The 19328-nt window shown below is 39.5% G+C and overlaps 2 protein-coding genes across 4 annotated transcripts in view; both read left to right on the top strand.

Moving 5' to 3' along the window:
• Nucleotides 1–10146, top strand: part of myofl (myoferlin like) — a 51484-nt gene extending 41338 nt beyond the window's left edge. Inside the window, exons 40-55 of the mRNA XM_088916091.1 lie at nucleotides 1523–1534; nucleotides 1986–2084; nucleotides 2311–2439; nucleotides 2820–2975; nucleotides 3349–3440; nucleotides 4027–4197; nucleotides 4281–4429; nucleotides 4987–5126; nucleotides 5233–5321; nucleotides 5421–5516; nucleotides 5889–6030; nucleotides 6265–6364; nucleotides 6531–6724; nucleotides 7608–7717; nucleotides 7815–7962; nucleotides 9361–10146. Of these exons, the coding sequence (XP_088772217.1) occupies nucleotides 1523–1534; nucleotides 1986–2084; nucleotides 2311–2439; nucleotides 2820–2975; nucleotides 3349–3440; nucleotides 4027–4197; nucleotides 4281–4429; nucleotides 4987–5126; nucleotides 5233–5321; nucleotides 5421–5516; nucleotides 5889–6030; nucleotides 6265–6364; nucleotides 6531–6724; nucleotides 7608–7717; nucleotides 7815–7962; nucleotides 9361–9399 (1866 nt within the window). The 3' untranslated portion in view covers nucleotides 9400–10146. The remainder of the gene's footprint in view (nucleotides 1–1522; nucleotides 1535–1985; nucleotides 2085–2310; nucleotides 2440–2819; nucleotides 2976–3348; nucleotides 3441–4026; nucleotides 4198–4280; nucleotides 4430–4986; nucleotides 5127–5232; nucleotides 5322–5420; nucleotides 5517–5888; nucleotides 6031–6264; nucleotides 6365–6530; nucleotides 6725–7607; nucleotides 7718–7814; nucleotides 7963–9360) is intronic.
• A 1743-nt stretch (nucleotides 10147–11889) lies between these two features.
• parga (poly (ADP-ribose) glycohydrolase a) overlaps nucleotides 11890–19328 on the top strand; it is a 54491-nt gene continuing 47052 nt past the window's right edge. Inside the window, exons 1-5 of one of the 3 annotated variants that reach the window (XM_088915881.1) lie at nucleotides 11890–12281; nucleotides 12535–12695; nucleotides 13988–14051; nucleotides 15489–16328; nucleotides 18981–19161. In XM_088915881.1, the coding sequence (XP_088772007.1) occupies nucleotides 12157–12281; nucleotides 12535–12695; nucleotides 13988–14051; nucleotides 15489–16328; nucleotides 18981–19161 (1371 nt within the window). In that variant the 5' untranslated portion in view covers nucleotides 11890–12156. The remainder of the gene's footprint in view (nucleotides 12282–12534; nucleotides 12696–13987; nucleotides 14052–15488; nucleotides 16329–18980; nucleotides 19162–19328) is intronic. The other 2 variants (XM_088915882.1, XM_088915883.1) reach the window with 2 other exon arrangements.

The raw sequence follows: 19328 nt of genomic DNA, 5'->3' as shown, positions 1-19328 counted from the left end.
CATATGTGGAGAGGTGGTGTTCACTGTAAATGCAAGTGTTTTAAATAACATCCAGCAAAATGCTTACACCCTCAGGAAAATTTTAAAATGTCTTTCAGTTGGTTGGAAGTCAATTTTGAGTTTTTGGTAACGGACGCCTCTATAACTTGTACAGAATATCTCCAAATGAGCTGTGGGATAGGGAACAGAGATCTTTCCTGTTAGTACATAAAATCTCTGCATTTGAAACCTTGTAGATATATAAGAAATCAACTACCAAAAAAGATACAAATGCTGACTTGGACTTCATACACTACCTTTCCAAACTGCACTTTTATGAATCTCTCCAAAATCTCCCACACCAGACCTACCACATATAGGGCGAATGATACCGTGGTAAGATGATGCTGAAGCACAGGGGTAATATTACAGTGATCTGGGATTCAACTGCAGTGGTTCTTCATTATTATAAAAGGTTGGAATTCATTTTGCTGTATGAGGGTTTTTTATCCTGCTGGGGAGTGAAAACTGAGCTACACTGGATATTGATATATTAAATGGAAAACTGGGTGCTTTATACATTTTAAAGACCTGCTTTGAAAACCACATGGAAATAACTGACCAGGTTTAAAGAGTTTTAAATACATAGAATTTAATGTGAGCAGTTGGGCTTCTGGTGTGTAAGAGCAGTATAAAGGCAAACCCTAACAGCAAAATAAAGATTTTGATTAACACTCTTCCTGCACTAACACCACATTAAGGTATTCTATCGAAAGAGTTTGGGACCAGCTCACAAACTTAATTACATACCTCCTGTTTGATACAGTAACCTTAGGGAAATTACTTACAGTCTGTTACCAGGAAAGAGTAATTTTAAATAAGCCTTTCACTTAGCATTTCTTTCAAATTGACCTCTTTAATAAAAGAATATCTTTTATTTGTAAAGCACCTAACAAGTAAAAGTTATTAATAAAAAGCAAAGTTTCTAAATATTATAATCTTGTATTACTAATATGGATGTAGTTTGTCATAATCACAACAGATTCTGTTCACATTGCATTAGAGACTGAAAGTGACTTGAAGAACAGGATTTAGACCAGTCAAATCTTAACCAGTGTACCTCCACAAATTGGTGCTTGTTACTCACTGCGTAGTTAGTTTACTGCAATAAATGTCTTCAGTGAATTAGGCAGAATACTGTACTTTAAGAAGGTATGTAATAAATAGAATATAACACTGCATTAAATGGTAATTGGTCATCATTTTTGCATTGTAGGATACTTTTTGTATTTAGCAGGAAGAGACCCACAGATGTACCTTGCAATGAGACCTTTTTATTTAATGCAGTTTAAGGATGTATTAGGTCACCTTTTGCATCTTTTTATTTGGAAGATAAATGCAAGAAATCAAACCAAATCGGTGAAGAGTTCTTTGTACTTCATTTAAATTGACAGTCTTGTCTTGTGGTATTGGAACTGATTTGTTTATTTTGTTGTTTTCTCTTTCCCAATTTTGGAATTTCCTGTTGCCTTTGCATCATCAGCATGCAGAAAAGGTAAGAGGTCCTATAGACTTAAACGTACTGTAAAAATCCTTCAGCGTGCATAAATAGAAAAATGTTAAACCTCAGATGGGTGTGGGCGGAAGAAGTACTTTTCAACAACCGGAGGGACTGTGGAAGAGTATTAAAAGAAATCCCTTCTCACCTCACAACAAGAACACAGATTGAAACCTTCCTGCTCAGTCTTACACCAACCTACTCCTCCGAGGCAGCAGGTTTTCTGACCCAGCAGGACAAAGTGAGACGTGCGGTACTAGGACTACAATGTCACAAGTTCAGAAAAACAATTGCATGATTTATTTGTGCATCTGTGTATTTTTTCACATCATAATGTTACAGTGGTTTTATATTTGCTCTTGCATTTTATTCTCTGTGTGGTTTTTAAACATGGTGGTCATTTATTATTAAACTAATTGTGCTTTATCACCTTGTTCCATCCTTTTAGGAGAAAGAAACAGTTGACTGGTGGAGCAAGTTTTATTCTTCTATTGGAGAACATGAGAAGTGTGGTCCTTATCTTCAGAAAGGCTATGACAGCCTAAAGGTTAGTTTAAGTCACACTGCAGGCTGGCTGTAATTTTTTTCTTTTGCTTTTCAACATTATTTTACTACAGTGCAGGGTTATCTGCGCAAAAGGAATTTGGCGATTTACATAGATGCCTACTTATAAGCTCAGCCCCATATAATACTCACTAGTGTAATACAGTATATGTGTCGCTTAGAACTGTATTTGACATGTGACAGTCTAATAATCAGTTTCCTTTTTTTAGGTCTATGATGATGAACTTGAGGACATTCCAGAATATCGAGGACTGACTGACTTCTGTAACACATTTAAGCTGCAGAGGGGAAAAACCGATGAAGATGATGAAGATCCTACAGTGGTGGGAGAATTCAAGGTTTGAGGACTTGCATAAGTGGTTAAGTGCATACTGCAATTAATCAATGTGATTTTTTTTCTGAAATTGGTAGAGGTTGGATAATGCTGAATGTGCTTGTGGAATCAAGCATTTGTGTTCCTATAAAGTGGAAGGCGGAAGATGGGGAAAATTCTGCTCCAACTATAAGTACTTAAAGGGGAACCTATTAAGGTGGAGATGCACAAAAATTCTGGGTAAGATCTTGGGAGGAAAAAAGTACTTGGCTTTTATTCCTAAAGAACATCACTGCCATCTAGTGGTAACTGTGTATGAAATAAAAGTTGTGGTGCCTGTAATGATTTTCTTCTAGTATTTCGGTAGGGCTTAGCTGTGTGCTTTCTGCCTCGCCTGTCTCCCAGGGCTCTTTCCGAGTGTACCCCCTGTCGGATGACCCTGGCGTCCCAGCTCCACCTCGTCAATTCCGAGAGCTGCCGGACAGCGGGCCGCAGGAGTGCTTGGTCAGAATTTACATCATCCGTGGCATCGACCTGCAGCCCAAAGACAACAACGGCATGGTCAGTCTTCTGCACTCCAGGACGCGCACAGGGGCTGATTCGGGTCATTTCAGCCGAACCTCTTGTTTGCTGGGAAAAATCTCTTTAACAATTCACCCTCTTCTAGTCCGTTATCAGTCCTTGCTAAATTATTCCTTGTAGTTTTGAAATGGACGTGTTGCTATGACTTAGCTCTTGCATATGGACAAAAAAATATGTTCTAAGAACTGTGATTACATTCAGAAGTACTCCTGTCTTAGTTAGCTTTAAGAATACTTAATAACCTGTAATAGCAAATAAATCCAGAGTGTTGGGGATATTGATCTGTCAAATAGCAAAGTAGTTTATTTGCTTCTCTTGGCAGTGCATGTCTAAATCTGTTCTACATTTACAGTGTGATCCTTATATAAAGATCACTTTGGGCAAGAAGACGATTGAAGACCGGGATAACTATAGGCCAAATACAACAAATCCCATATTTGGAAGGTAAATGCAAGAAATCAAGCCTCCATTTGTGGAATGTAATTTCAGAAGTGGCTTGTAATCAATAGATGAGCTTGCTGAGTTTCTGTTTTACATACTTCAGTAGAACTGCCGAGTTCTAAGGCTCAAGTCAGCCTGGAGCCAGCCCTGGATGGCTACTGTACTGCGTGCTTTCTAGGTTTCTTAAAAGCAGAAGCACATGAAGAGCTGGGAAAGTCTGTAAAATGGCTCGGATTAGGCTAATTAGTTCAAGTAGATTCTTAAAAACTAAGCTGGAATGAATCAGGACTGGAATCGGGCAGCCTGGCTTAACAGAATTGTAGTTTTTTTGCTAATATCTAATTTGTAATGGAACTGCACTACAGAAATTGTATTGGCACAAGCTGCCCTGTGCTATTATAACACCAGCATAAAGGAAAAGTTTTAGGAAAAAATAGCTAAAACTCCAGTTAGACAAGTCAGAGAAAGTGTGTTCTCCAGAGCAGTAGAGCTCATGGATGAATAGCACGCTTGCAGGGACAGTTATTAATTGATAAATACAGATAACTTCATAAATATATGCAATTGAAAACTGTTGTTTTTCCTGCAGAATGTTTGAAATGACCTGCTTCATTCCTCAAGACAAAGACCTGAAAATCTCCATTTACGACTATGACATGCTGACCCGCGACGAGAAGGTTGGGGAGACGGTAATCGATCTGGAGAATCGGTTCCTGTCACGGTTCAGTGCCCATTGTGGATTGCCGCAGTCGTACTGTGTGTGCGTACTTCTTCACTTTGTAGTACTTTGTACCGAAAGACCCAATTGAAGGTTTTAATGCTGGCATCCACATTCCTCTGCAGTTCTGGCGTCAACCAGTGGCGGGATCAGCTGAAGCCCTCTCAGATTCTGCAGAATCTTGCCAGGCTGAAGGGCATCCCTCCCCACGTGACCTTGGATAACGGCACCTCCTTGACTTTTGGAGGGCGTGAGTACAACCTGGCAGACTTTGGTAAGTTCTCCCCTTTCCTCTACACACCTGTGAGAGTTCACTCACCTTCTGCTCCTTAAACTGTTTCTCAGTTTTCTGTTTCAGCATTTGAACCTCTTTAGAACTGTACTGTTTCTGTGCCCAGTGTGTATGAGTATGTTTAGACAACTTTTTGATTTTAATTGATTATGCAATTATCAAAAACATTTATTTAATGACTATTTTAGGTCCTAATGAACCTCAAGTTAAGTTTTTCTTCATCAAATTCGGGTAGGTTGAGCAACAAAAAAGTGACAAATCTTAACTTCTGAGCAAATAAAAACAGACCTTGACAACGTGATGATGTGTTTTCTCAGTCCAAATTTTATATTTTGGCAGTAGAAATGTATTTAATCCAAATACATTTCACTGCTCTTCTAGAATGTAATTTTGAAGTACAGTCCCTTATATCACTGATAAAATCTAGAAAAAATAGATGCAGGAATTTGAGAATGTCCAAAGGAAGCATTTGCCCTCGTTTATCATCTTAAAATGTAAATTTTTAAGGTGATTTCTTTGGGTTTTTGCTCTTTGTACAGAGGCCAACAAAATGATCCACCAGCACCTGGGCCCACCTGCTGAGAGGCTGGCTCTGCACGTGCTCAGAACTCAAGGCCTGGTGCCCGAACATGTGGAGACCAGGACTCTGTACAGCAGCTTCCAGCCCACCCTGTCCCAGGTTAGCAGGGCTCGTGCGTCGGGGCACCGGCTCTTTTCTCAGAATTTCAACAGCCTTTTGGGGTTTAAGATTCCATTTAATGTGATTGTTTCCCCCCTTCGTTTAGGGGAAGATTCAGATGTGGGTTGATGTGTTCCCTAAAAGCTTGGGACTCCCTGGACCCCCTGTTGATGTCACTCCTCGCAAAGCTAAGAAGTACAAACTCCTTTGAGTTCCCCAATTTTTTTTGTGGCAAAATTTGAAGATGACTGCACATAGATCAACCAAATTTCCTTTTTTTTTTCTTCCTCAAAGGTATTTTCTGCGTGTCATCATTTGGAACACCACTGATGTCACTTTGGATGAGACCAGCATCACTGGAGAACGCATGAGTGACATCTACGTGAAAGGGTAAGGGAATCCAAGACTAGAGAAAACCAAGTGGTGCACTTCTTTTCACACATTTACCACTCATCCTTTCTCAAAGAGAAGCATCTGGAAATGCTCTAATCTTAAATCAGTATTAAGTCAGCATTATGCCTCATGGCGTATTCACTTCAGTTAATTGAGCTGCTTAAATTCAGGAAACATTTAATTGGAAAAATAAGGGGTTTTACACAACCTGCTGTGGTCAGTGGTGTTTGTGAATTTCCTTATGCTATTATATGAAGGAATAAAATCTAATTAGTCCAGTTCTGTGAAAATTCAATAACCTGATTAAGTGCCCAGGGTGTCCTGTGTAATTGATTTTAAACCCTAGGTAAACTTCTTATTCTTCTTCAGGTGGATGCCGGGCATGGAGGAGGGTAAGCAGAAGACTGATGTCCACTACCGATCCCTGGATGGGGATGGCAATTTCAACTGGAGATTTGTGTATGACTTCGAATATCTGCCCGCTGAGCAGCTCTGTCTTGTTTCCAGAAAGGTGGGTTTGTGGAGCACCTGCCTGTACTCTGCTTTTGGTTTGTGCAGAAAGGTGACTGGAAGTAAATTTAAAAACAAAAAGGAAGTAATCTACAAATTAAAACCATTATAATTTTCACCTACTAAAATCTGTACCAATAGATGTGTTGCATTCTTTTTGCAAAATTGATCTAAATCTAAATAATTATCCCAGGAAATCGGAGTACTCTTATTATCTTCTCTTTCTTTTAACCAGGAGCATTTCTGGAGTCTTGACAAGACTGAGTTCAGGACACCACCCAAGTTAATTATCCAGATATGGGACAATGATAAATTCTCACTAGATGACTACTTGGGTGAGCAGTTCTGAAGTCTTACCTTTGTCTTGTTATATTTTGATGTGAATAGTGAATTTGTCTGACTCCCAAGTGTGCTCTTACTTCCTGCCGTGCATTAAACGGATAGATGAGGTATTTTGCTCTTTTGAGAGGAAAATGTTTTTTTTTTCTCCTGTGATAATAGGTACTGTGGAACTGGATTTGCATCGCTTAATATCTCCTGCCAAAACTCCAGAGAAATGCAGCTTGGATATGATCCCAGAAATCAGAGGCTCAACTCCCCCCAAAGCGCTACATGCTTGTTCGCTCTTCGATCAGAAATCTGTGAGGGGCTGGTGGCCCTGCGTGACGGAGGAAAATGGGAAAAAAGTGCTTGGTGTAAGTATAACACCTTATGTGTTATCCAACACACTGGGGTTTGTTTGCTCAGGAAATGAGACTGATATCTTGCTGGTAGAGAAGGCCTGGAACAATGTTGTCAATTCTGAAAGCACTGCAGTACTCTTTTTCACTCCAGTGATGGCTGCATAAGCACTACATCATCTCATTAGAGTGAGTGTTGATTGGGCGAAGAGACCATATAACCTGTTGGAAGTCAAGGCTGGTGAGGAAGAGAGAACAACATGGAAAGGAACTAATAATCCCCACAATGCCTTTGTTTGAGAGACCTCAGATGGGCTTGCAACACAGTGGAGTTGTGGAGAACAGTAAGCTAGCTGTTGTGTGCAAGACACCAATCAGTGGGGAGATCCAAGTGTGCTAGCCTGAGCAGGAGCGTCTCGTCCCTGGGAACCCGACTGTACCATGGAATGTTAGTCAATCACTAGCTGCCCCTCCTGCAGGCTCAACCTGATATGACACTATTCGAGCAGGACAGCACACATCCTTGTTCTGCTTGTCTAACAAGTTTTCTCACCGGATGAAAATGTCACAGTTGTGCTGTTGATATCCTATTTCACTTGAGTCCCATTGCATAGCATCTAGGACTCGACCTATGACAAGGCCCATTCTTGTCCAAGCTCTAAGAGAGCAATAGGACAAAATCTCATTAGACATCTTCTCTCTCCTGATGCAAAGCATGTATCACACATGTTTTAATTCCATTGACAGCCACACAGTGTACTAGCCTGTGACTGTCACAGCACCCCCCTGTTGATGACTGATGTTAATCTGCATGGAGGTCTAGTTCCGAGATGAAATGATTTGTAGACTTTGAGCATCCATGTCATCATGGCGTTGTCTGGTGTGCTTTTGTTCTCAGGGTAAGGTTGAAATGACCCTGGAAATCCTGGCTGAGAAGGAGGCTGAGGAAAGGCCAGCTGGGAAGGGGAGGGAAGAGCCGAACATGAACCCGAGGCTTGATCCTCCGAAGTAAGATGGATTCACGGGTTCATCCTGTTTTATAACCCCACCACTCGCCAGGAAGCAATATCCCATTAAAATGTACTTTCTTTTTTTTTTGTAATAGTCGCCCTGAAACATCCTTCTTCTGGTTCACAAATCCGTGCAAGACCATGAAGTTTATAGTGTGGCGCAGATTTAAGTGGATCTTCATTGGAATCATTATTCTTTTAATTGTGCTGCTATTCCTTGGAATACTCCTGTATTCATTGCCGGTAAGTGCCAACTTGGCTTTGGCGCACAGAGGTGATTACATGTATTTTGGGGTTTGATTGCTTGGGGTGACTTCTGTGTGAACTTTGTTATCCTCATATCTACATGGATTATTTTTTCTGATGCATCAGTTCCTTCAGACGTTTAAGGTGGGCTGGCAAGGTTAATTGGCGGCTTTAAATTTCCATGTGTATGTGAAATCCCTGGATGCCTGTGCTCTATGCTTCTTGCCTGATTCCTGACTAGAAACAAGTGGCTTGATGATGATTGAAATCGGTTTTTCCCATCCAATCAAGATTAGCAATTTGAGGAGCAGCAAACAAAATTAGAAAATTTAAGATCTAAGAATCAGAAATTGTCACGTAGTCACCTGGAAGGCAAATTGTGATCGGAAACCGCAATGTTGATATATTTTTTTTTATCATAACTCTTGGTTTCCATGCACCTGATTGCACCTTCAACTTTGCCATCCTGTTTACTTCTCTACCCAAAGCCTGATTGATTCCATCTCATAGTGGGCTAGTTAAAAATGTGGCTTTAATATTTCCGCCATGTGGGCAGCGTGTGCCATACCCATGTGCAAAAGAAGTCGTACATCCTTAATTGGTAAGATGGCAGGATAAAATGAGGGGTGGTCAGTCTCCATCTTTGTTTCCAATCCCTTTTCATTTAAAACTGAATAGTTTTCCCCCTGTGAGTAGAGAGGGCTTGAATGTAGGAAACATTTGCTTAAATGTGTTTGATTACATTTCCTCTTCCAACACGATTTCCATCACAGGAAAATTAAATGAGTTTCACTGGTAGCAGTGCATCAGTGCTGTGTCTGTCACATTTTTAGTCCTTATTACACAGATAGAAAAAAAACATTATTCTTAAGAACTCTGCTTAGTGATATCTTAATAGAACATGATTCCACAAAAGCCAAACCTTCAGGATATAGATGAATTGTTACTTCAGTATTGGAATTTGTCAGAATTTAACAAAGCTGAAGGGATGACCAATATATCTTTCCAAATACAGGTTCTTGGTGGGGAAAATGGACCCAAATTCATAATCTTTATTACATTCACTAAAGAGTAATGCCAGACAAAGCATCATATGACTTTCAAAGATACCTTTCTGCTTATCACATGTCCAGGACTGTCCATTTACTGTACTAGCTCGTTTGATCTGGCCCAATGCACCCTGGAGAGGCTGAGTCTGCTACACAGCAGTATCCAGACGTCTGACCTGAGGTCATGTCTGGAAAACCGCTGTTAACCTTTAGTCCTTTGAAGCAGAAAGACACTTTTACACTGGGAAGAAAAGTAATTTCTGCTGCTTGTTAAAAACTGTGTGTGTGACGTCATGAAATTTGTTCTCTTTTTAACATATTTTCACTCTGCCCCTTTTTTTTTCAGAACTACATCTCAATGAAAATTGTGAAGCCTCTTTCATAAAGGGCAAAAGAGGAATCTGTTCCATTTGAACCATCAAAAGGGTCCACAATGGAAGATGAAATGCTTGGCTGCACTATTGGGCTTCTGTGGACTGCAGACTGTGGCATTTTGTGGCCTGTTTCTGTGTATTTACAGGGTTACTTAATGCTTGTTTTAACTTTTGTAGCTATTATTTTTGAGAAGCAATTCAGTTAAATCACTGTAATTGACCATTGTATAAGGTTTTTCACTTTCTTTTCCTTCACATTAAATGACACAAAATATAATAGTCACTTTTTATGTTGCACTTTAACAGTTTGCGGTTAATTTACCATATGATGTAGTGGTTCCACTAATGAAAAGCTGTCTTCTGAATGTCTGGTGTTGTCTTTTAGGACCTTGTAATAGCTAAAAAATAGTAAAATGTGGGTATTTCACTGCCACAGATGCATCCTGTATAATCAGACAATGGAAGGGAAGGAATGAACTGTTAAGTCTTTGAGAAGCACAACATTTCTGAAGCTAGTGTCTTTAAGATTCTAATCAGGTTTTTTAAAAATAAATTACAAAATAGTGGTTACTCACATCCTACAAAAATCAAGGTTATAGGTTTCATATGTACCACACTTGTCATACACAGTATATGGATAAATTGTAAGACCTGTCTATGTATGGATTTTTTTAAGCCATATACTCTTTATACATTATAATGATTTTAAAAGGGAAGATGTTAAATATGTGCAATTTAATAAAGGAACAATTTATTACATTGCTTTTCTGATCCATTATTTTATATGATTTCTTGTAGTCTGGGTATTGGAATTGCATTTCAATGGAGAAACTGAAATCTTAGCATAAAGGTCCCTAAAGTAAAAGTTTTTTTTTTAATCAAATGTGAATTACATTTTAACATTCATTGGAGCATAAGGGTGAACCATGCAAGAAGATTCTGTTTCTACAATAAGACTGAATTTAAACATATGGTAACTTCTGATATTGCCAAACACGGTACAGTACCAGACAATCAAAATGTTTTATTGACTTGAAAAAAAGACATTCATAGTTTTGAGATACTGTATAAAGTTTGACCTGGAGGTAAGAGATTCATCATGAGTGTAAGATGCACACATTTGTGGACTGTATTCAGGGGACACACCTTATTCTTACAAATGAACTACGGTAGGTTGTTGGAATGTGCAGTTTAATCCTAAAACATGTTTGGACTCAACACTCCATCATGTAGATGTGCAGAAAATGAACAAGACAAACTTTTAAACAATTGGGAACAGAAGACAACTAATAAAATGCCATAAACTGAAATGATCATAGATTAGTACGAGTATGTAGAGACGTTCTACTTAACTTGCAGCTCTAGCAGCCTGCTCCATTGCAGATCTGTGTTCTAATGCATCTTTATTATTTAATCCATTATTGTCAAGATCAGTGTAGCAACTGAGTAAAGATACAGTAACAGAAAATAATGAAATGATTTGCTAGTACTTGTTCCCAGTTTAATTGCGTGGCAATAAACTGCGAACCCTTATGTTCTTAAATTAAAAAGATTGGTAATAATTTGTCATGAAGACCTAATTGAATGTGTGAAGTGTGTTTCAATCTTCACGAAAAGGCTAAAGGGCTGAAATGTTGAGAAACAACATTCTTTTGTCTGGTGCAGTTTCTCACTTCTGTCTAAACAGTTGTATAGTAGGATTGCTGGTGCATAATGATTGCCATACATCACCCAGTGGGTACTGGACTTCAAGGGTGGGTGCAGTGTTTCCCCTTTTCCATGTACCTCACTCACTTTTAATAACTACTTAGTCCAGTGAGAGGTCAGTGTTGGCTAGAGTCTAACCTCTAAGACCACAAGTGCAAGGCCTGGATTTGTTGCAGGGCTCATGCACACATACTGTAGGAGTCGATCTCGAGATGTCGAAGTTATGCTCTCAAGATTGTCCTTGGACTATGGCAGGAAACCCTCATGAGATCACGAGAAGACCATGCGAACTGCACAGCAGGTACAGTAGGTACCAGGTCAGTATTGAACCCTGCACCCAGGAGCTATGTGTGAGGCAGCAGCCCTAACGGTCACATCAGCATTTCACCCCACCCTGAGATCTTGCAGCGCTGCATGTACAGAAGGAGACCCACTTCGCAAATGAATGTCAGAAATGATTTTACAACATGTGAAATCTAGCAAATAACATCAAAATAATGACCGTTTTGGGAAAAGAGTATTAATGTCAGGATACAAAAAAAATATATATTTCGGAATAGAAAAACTTGCACTGAGATTCCGAATGTTCTGTTGATACAGTAAATCCAGTCATTTAAAACTTCCGCAGAACCACCTTGCCCGGGTTGACTGAACCAGCGGAACTATACTGAGCGAACACTGCCGTCATTTACGTCTCAGTAATCAGCACGACATTAAATTCATTTTCGACACGTTGCTAGGAGATCCGTTTTTGAGCCCGCCCCTTTAAGGAAAATCTCGGAGTATGATAGGTCTGCACACCCTTGCCGTTAAGTAAAGTTGTTGTGGAAAGGAGGTTTTAGTATTGTGTACCAAAAATACTGAATATTTTAAGAAGTTCGAAATTAGAATGACATATATGTACGCTGTGTAGGGGATTTCACATCTGTAGCATTGTCTTCCAGGTGCTTTTTGTATATATTTTTTCTTAAAATTGAATTGACAGTATAATGCCTACAATAAATATCTGTAGCAAGATGCAAGATTTGAAAATCTAGGTAACTACTGTATGTATTTTGCGTATGGCTACAAAAACAGTACTGGGCTACATACAAAGATGGAGAAAAGCGGGTGTCCGTTGTTGTTCTTTTAAGTCTCATAGGACGTACTGCCAAAAGGACGTCACGCTTCTAACTAAATTCCTATTGTAAGTACAGCTTTTAATAAGGGATTTTTTTATGTTTAAATCATAACCGGTTGTCTTAACTGGTAAAACCCGTTTAGGTCGCGCTGTTCTACACATTATTTGAATTCCAGTTTCTGTCGTAAACGCTATAAAGTCGCATAAGGCAGGAGCAACACTAGAGGAGGCGGAGACTGTTCAGTTCAATACGCTTTATTTTACGAATTGTGCGTTTTCTCCATTTCCCTACATAACCTTATTTCTTTCTCTTCTTAAGCATGACCACATTGTCTGACTGTGAGCCCTCAAGAAAGAGACTGAGGCTGGAAGTTAACATCACCTCCACGTCTACTAAACCGACCACGCTGCTCGCAGCCAGACGGATATTGAACAAAGAGATTACCCTAGGCCCTTCCTCGTCTGGCCAGCAAATAAGAGGTCTTTGATTGTTCTTTTTCCTCTGTTGAGTAGCACACGACCGTCAGCCGCCCGCCAAAGAGATCGAAAGTTTGACAGAACCCTTTAATTTGCATGTCTTATTTTAGCTGAAGTGTATCTTAAGATCTAACTCAGTTGTGACCGAGTTAAGTAGATGTTCCAAAACGAAGGGAAAATGTGTCTGATGAGGAATGTATTGAATGTTACTTGGAATAACATTTGAGCACTGAACCATTAGGCATAACAGACAAATGGCAGAACAACAAGGGTTCTTTTGAGTTGAAATAAGTACACTTTTTATTGGACTTGAAAATCCAATTACTTTGACAGCTGTTTGTAAATATTTACGACATGTTAGTAATTGTATATAGAACGCTACCTGTCTCACAAATGTCTTTCAGATATTTCAAGGAACAAATCGAATAAATTGTACTGTTTTTTTTTACTTTATTCATCTGTTTTATTTGAATACATGACCAGCTTCCATAAATATCCATAATTAAATATGAACAGATCATGTTAAGATAAAAATTACAGTTTGGCGCAATGGTTAGCATTGTTGCCTCACAGCGCTGGGGCCCTGTGTTCAGTTCTGGACGTAGGGTGTTATCCGTGTTGTATTTATAAACATACTGGTTGGCTTGTTGGCTCCTAGGGGAAATCGGCCCTGCTGTGATTGTGTGTGCCCTGCGGTGGACTGGTGTGCCGGCCAGGGTGTATCAGGCTTTACGCCTGTTACTTGCTGGGATGGGTTCTGGCTCCCTCACTGCCATACAGTGGATAAAATGATTAAAAAATGAATGGAGGGATAAATGTTGCATTTAACAGATGTTACATTCAGTATATATCTCCCAGAATAAAGCAGACTGTTAAGAGGAATTTCATAGCACAGTGCTGTATGAAGCACAAAACCTTAAGTTCAGTAACATGTACATGATCATTAGAAGTAAGTCTTGAACTGAGTAGAGTGGAATTCTAGGTGCATGAAATGAAACATCTTTTTCCAGCGTAGCTTTGCGGCAAGCTTTGTAAGAAGAATTAGCTTTGTAGACATTGGACTATTCTTTAGAAATCAGACAGTATGAAGGTGCCAGTCCAATTTGTTAACAATTCATATGAAAAACAGACTATCCGTTATCCTAATGGTTTGAATTTTGACATACCATTGCTAATGGTATTTTATTTTGTCTTCTGTTTATGGTTTGTTAACATGTATATACATAATTGTTGCTTGACAGTAAAATGCAACATATATATGATTTAAAACAGCTGTTATTTTTTTACTAATGCAGATAAGCAGAAAATTGCCCATGCTTACCCTGTTAGAATAAAGGACGTGACAATGGACACAGAAAAGTAAGCAATTTTTAAATGTATGTTTAAATGTGATTTTCTTGAAGGAAAAATAATAAATTCCATGAGTTTAACAACTTCTTCTTATTCATAATGAAAGATTTGACTGAAATCAGTGTCTTTTTTGGAGTTTGCTATACAAGTAATAAAAAATAGAGGTAAAAACCTTCATAGAGCTAATTATGAAGTCAACTCACTTCACTTCCCATTAATTAGTGAAAAAAAGGACTCAGGGCCACAGTTGTAACTTTTAAGGGAATTTGTTCAGGACCAAGAAAACAAAATACTCCTTTATACAAGAATGTGTCGGTATCTGGAACAGGCTTCCAGCCAGGTGGTCAAAATTCTGAGCTCCTTAAGAAGTTTTAGATGATCATGTTTTTATCTAAAGCCACTTGTATTTGCACCCATTTATACAGAAGCAATTTTGAGTGAAATACCTTGCTCCAGTCTAGAACAGCATTGTCCTAAATGGGATTTAAAACCAAAACCTTCCCTTAATGACTCCAGAACCTCAGGGATTGCTCCATGCTGCTACTCGGATACTGAACGATCACGATTGGCTGAATGGCCAAGAAGAGGAAAGCATTTTTAATGTGTGCTAATTTTACAAAGTGGGAAAAACTACAACATAAAGCCCTGTACTGTATCTATTTCAGTTATGTTTGAAATTCCACATTGTGAGTTTCATAAAGTGCATTGTGTAACTTACTCTTTTTGTTAGTGGTATTAACATCTGTGTATATATCCTGGGAAATATACCTTCTCTTCACCAATTTTGCAGCCTCACTAGTGGCCATTTTTAGATATCCTTAAAAAAATCTAAGCCTCAGTGAGATTTATTTTTGTTTTACTTGTTGTATAAAGGTCATTCCCTACCTCAGTTAATGTACTCCTTGGCATTAAGATTGTTTTTGGTATTTTTCTGATTACACCTTGAAAAAATAACCCTAAGTATTTTATGGCATCTATTGCAGCTGTAAGATAAGATAAGATCACATTATTGGCCATAAATAGTTTATTGGATTAGGAATTTGTCTTTTTGCATACCTACCCCAACTGCTCTCCATGAGACACACAGACAGGGAGAGAAGCTTGGGGTCAGAGCGCAGGGTCAGCCATTTATACGGCACCCCTGGAGCAGTTGGGGTTAAGGGCCTTGCTCAGGGGCCCAACAGAGTATACGACACCCCTGGAGCAGTTGGGGTTAAGGGCCTTGCTCAGGGGCCCAACAGAGTAGGATTCCTCTGCCGGCCGCGGGATACGAACCAGCAACCTTCCAGCCACAGGCGGAGATCCTGAGCCACAGAGCCACCATACCGCCCCATCTAGGAGCAGATAGTGATTGGCAGTATTTTATTTCAATTTTACTGTTTTTTTAGTTGTTTTTGTAAACTTTTTATCATTGTGTCAATCTTTGTGTCATTTGTTTTCTCCCAGACTTGTGAGCTGTAAGGGACTAGAGAAGACTATGATGACATCCTGTACTGCAAGTGGGAAAGAAAGTGTACAGCTCAGACCTCAGCCCAATGAAAACATGTTAAGCTCAACTAAAAATGAAACTCTGGGAGAGAAAGGCAAGGAGAAGATGGACTCCTTCAAGACCGCTACTTATTTGGAAGGTGTTAATATACAGTCAGTGGGTATCCAGGAAATGTGTGCTCCAACGAGTAGTTCTACCACTAGAATGAAAGCTACCTGTCAAGAAAGTGCAGCTAGTAGTGAGCAAAAATCTCAGAAGCCTGGCACACTCGATGACTGGTTCATCAAGCCAGTATCAAAAGCGACAGCTCAGAGAGCTGAGCTCAGCGCCGCTCCCACTCCCGAAGAACAGCCGCAGAGCGGAGAAGACGGTGGTCGGCAGGATGTGGAGATGGTGAGTCCCGAGAGTCCATCAGGCAAAGCCTTCCAACCTGAAGACGCTGAAGACGAGGGGCGGCCCCGCAGAGCGAGCGAATCCTGGGGCACTGTAGCAGGCGATGCTCGCGCTGCGGCTACGGGCAGGCGAGCACCCGGCGCCAAGCCTTCGTCTCATCCCGGTGCCGGGGCTCGCGATGAAGAGCTGCTCCTGCCCAGTGACACTAGAGATTCAGGGAGTTCGGATGGCATCGCTTTGGAGGTTAAGGAGGACAGGAAGAGCAGCGCTCCAATGGACACTGGTGATCCCGACAAGCCCGAGTCGCCAGGCCCCTCTTCGGCCGTGCCCAAGGGCTCAGTGAAACGGGATTCCAAAATCACGGACTTTTTCCAAAAAACAAACCTGGAAACCCCACCTCCAAGGTACGTTTTGTGTTTGTTCATGAAATTAACTCTCAGGAACTCTCCTCATCTTTTTGACAGAATAATATTGAATAATATCTAATGTTTAAGAGGTAGCATGCCTGCTTTCGATAGACTAATAACACTTTATTGGACTTACTTTCCTGTTGTCATTTTTATGTTGATGGTGCAGTGTGTCAATGTAAGATAAGATAAGATCACACACAGACAGGGAGAGAAGCTTGGGGTCAGAGCTCAGGGTCAGCCATTGTACAGCGCCCCTGGAGCAGTTGGGGTGAAGGGCCTTGTCAGGGGCCCAACGGAGTAGGAATGTGGGAGTGTTATTGTATTCTCTTTAATAGCTCAAGATTCATGGGGGACTGGTTATTCTTTTTGTGCTGCCCGATTTTTTTTCTATTTAGAGACTGAAAAGTCAACTGAAGTTGAAAATGTGGAATAAAGTAATCACAACAGTGACAATCACAAGTAATCCTTATCAAACTATTATAAAATTAACTGTCCTTCCTGCTGTCAGTAATCTTTTAACTGAACTATATGAGTGCATTTAGCGACGGAAGTTAATAGTTCTGTCGTGTTTTCATTAAGTGCTTTAAACTACTACATTCACCTCTAACGTTACAGTTCTGATACATCCTGTAGATTTCTTGTGCAACTTGCTAATAATAAGTTTCATTTTGACTCACTTATATTTCGTTACAAATACACAAAATATTTTTATTTTTATTTTTATTATTATTTTTTTTTGTGTAGAACATGATAGAATGTCCACCTGTATAATTATATCAATTTATTTCCATACGTGTACGTATACTAGTATTGTAGTACTATTTTTGCATATTTAAACCAGCTGAGCTTAATGACTTTGTAATTTGGAGAAATAGAAACCAAAAGTAAGTTGGGTGTCACAGGGAGGGGAACAGACTCTATGTGAGTTCCTACTCAGAACGTCTACTTGTACTGTGTATTGGAACACACAGAGAAGATCAGGGAAAGGGAACTGTAGATGGATTCTAAAAATACAACAAATACGATAAGTTTTCTAAAAGAAAATACGTTTCTTATTACAACTGCTGTTGCTATTGTGATTGTTGCTTTAGTGATGAAGGTCCGTGCGTTGATTTATTTGAAGCACCTCTGTCTGTTGAACCTATTGAATGAGTTTATGCAGAGTTTCTGAACACATTTTACGTTTGTCTTTTGTTCTGAACAAGTTACTGTTTCCATGTATATGGTTTATTATTTTTCTCCTGACGCAGAGACATCAGAAAGGTCTTTGACTTGCATTTCCTTCTTTTCTTACCATCTTGCTATTACTTTAGATACAATTCTTTTGTTCTTGCTTGTTATTTATAAATGCTACAAGATCTGCATATTTCTAAGACAGAAAAGATTTTAAAAGTACATCTCAAGTAGTAGTAGTCTATATGAATTTGTGAAAGTTCAAGTAGGGAGCTGACTTGACCCAAAAAAGACAAAACATGGAACATTTCTGTAGATCTTTGAACACTAAACATGGAACATTTCTGTAGATCTTTGAACAATAAAAAATTATTTCACAACTCTATAGATAGATAGAATACAAGGAACAGCTCCTTGTATTCTATCTATCTATAGAGTTGTGAAATAATTTTTTAGTGTTCAAAGATCTACAGAAATGTTCCATGTTTTGTCTTTTTTGGGTCAGGGCACCTGTCGTTTTTACATTGATGTTTGCCTTGTGTGAAAAAAACAGCACTGGGAGAAATAGTTTACTTCATATGGTTTTGTATAGGTAGTCGTTTTGCACAAAAAATTGAATAGTGAACCCACACATATATTTTAGCCTTTTGTAGTTCCTCAAATACATGCCTTCCTTTCTAGAGGAATGCTTTGAGCTGAGTAGCAAAGGATCTGCACTCCCAAGAAGATCTGCCAGGGAGCTACCTAGACCTCAAGAAATTTGGATGCAGAAGTGTTCATTGCGTGAAGACCTGTTAGCTTATAGCTGCCATAGGGGTTTAATTATAATAATGTAATTTATTAACAATAACTTATTATATACCTGTGTGATAGTTTTAAAACTCTTTGTACTGCCTTTTCCTGGGAGAGTAACATGTCATAAAATATTGTATCTCTGTATCTTTACATTCTTTTTCTAATACAGGTCATATTTCAGCAGTAGAATAGTAGGTACTACAGTAGGTTCATCAAGATATGTGATAGTCAACAAGAACAATACAGTATGCTTTGTAGAAAGAGTGCATATTTGTGTGCATTGTATTCTTGTTTGTTACTTCCTGCTATTACAAACAGGAATAATAAAATGAAACAGGCTGTTTTATAAATAAAGTTAAACTGCTGGTATTGTGCTGTATAATTAACAGATGAAAAGCAAACTCTTTGGTGCAGCTGTTGCATTACTCACCACACACAGGAAAAACTATTGGGACAAAGAGAAATCCTTTTCAAACACTCCTAAAGGCGAATATCCACTGAAGTGGAGATCACTATTGTAAGTGGATTAAGCTTTACTTTGCAAAGCAATGTAATGACCATGGTTGTGTCTGTTCCTTTTAATATTTAGCTTTCTCAAAAGAAAATGTTCTTGGATTTCTCTTGCTCTCGGGACTTGTGTTAACATCAGTGTGCTTGTTTCCCTTTGTCTTTATTCAGTGTGCCATCCCAAGGTGGTATCAAAGATGGGAGACTCCGCAGGATGCCACACCACAAGGGAACACCCCCTCCCGGCACGACCTGGCTCGGGACGCCCATCGAGGAGCTGCGGAGGATGCCCACGTGTGGCGCCCAGCTACCACCCCTCAAAGCATCGACAAGCCATACGGTTATGATAAGAGTAAGAGCCCGTGCTCTGATTAGCGCACACTGTTCTCACTGAATTCAGAGCTGAGAGAACATTTCGTTCTCTGCTTCATTAACTGGCATGTTTCTACTTAGAAGTCTCTCATCCCCGTACTAACCAGGCCCAGTCTACCTGCCTTCTGAGATCTGGCAAAGTATGGC

The sequence above is a fragment of the Atractosteus spatula genome, chromosome 5, assembly GCF_055471065.1.
Source record: "Atractosteus spatula isolate fAtrSpa1 chromosome 5, fAtrSpa1.hap1, whole genome shotgun sequence".
Lineage (NCBI taxonomy): Eukaryota > Metazoa > Chordata > Actinopteri > Semionotiformes > Lepisosteidae > Atractosteus > Atractosteus spatula.
Note: the sequence above shows the minus strand (reverse complement) of the source record. Positions and strands in the feature narration are given on the sequence as shown.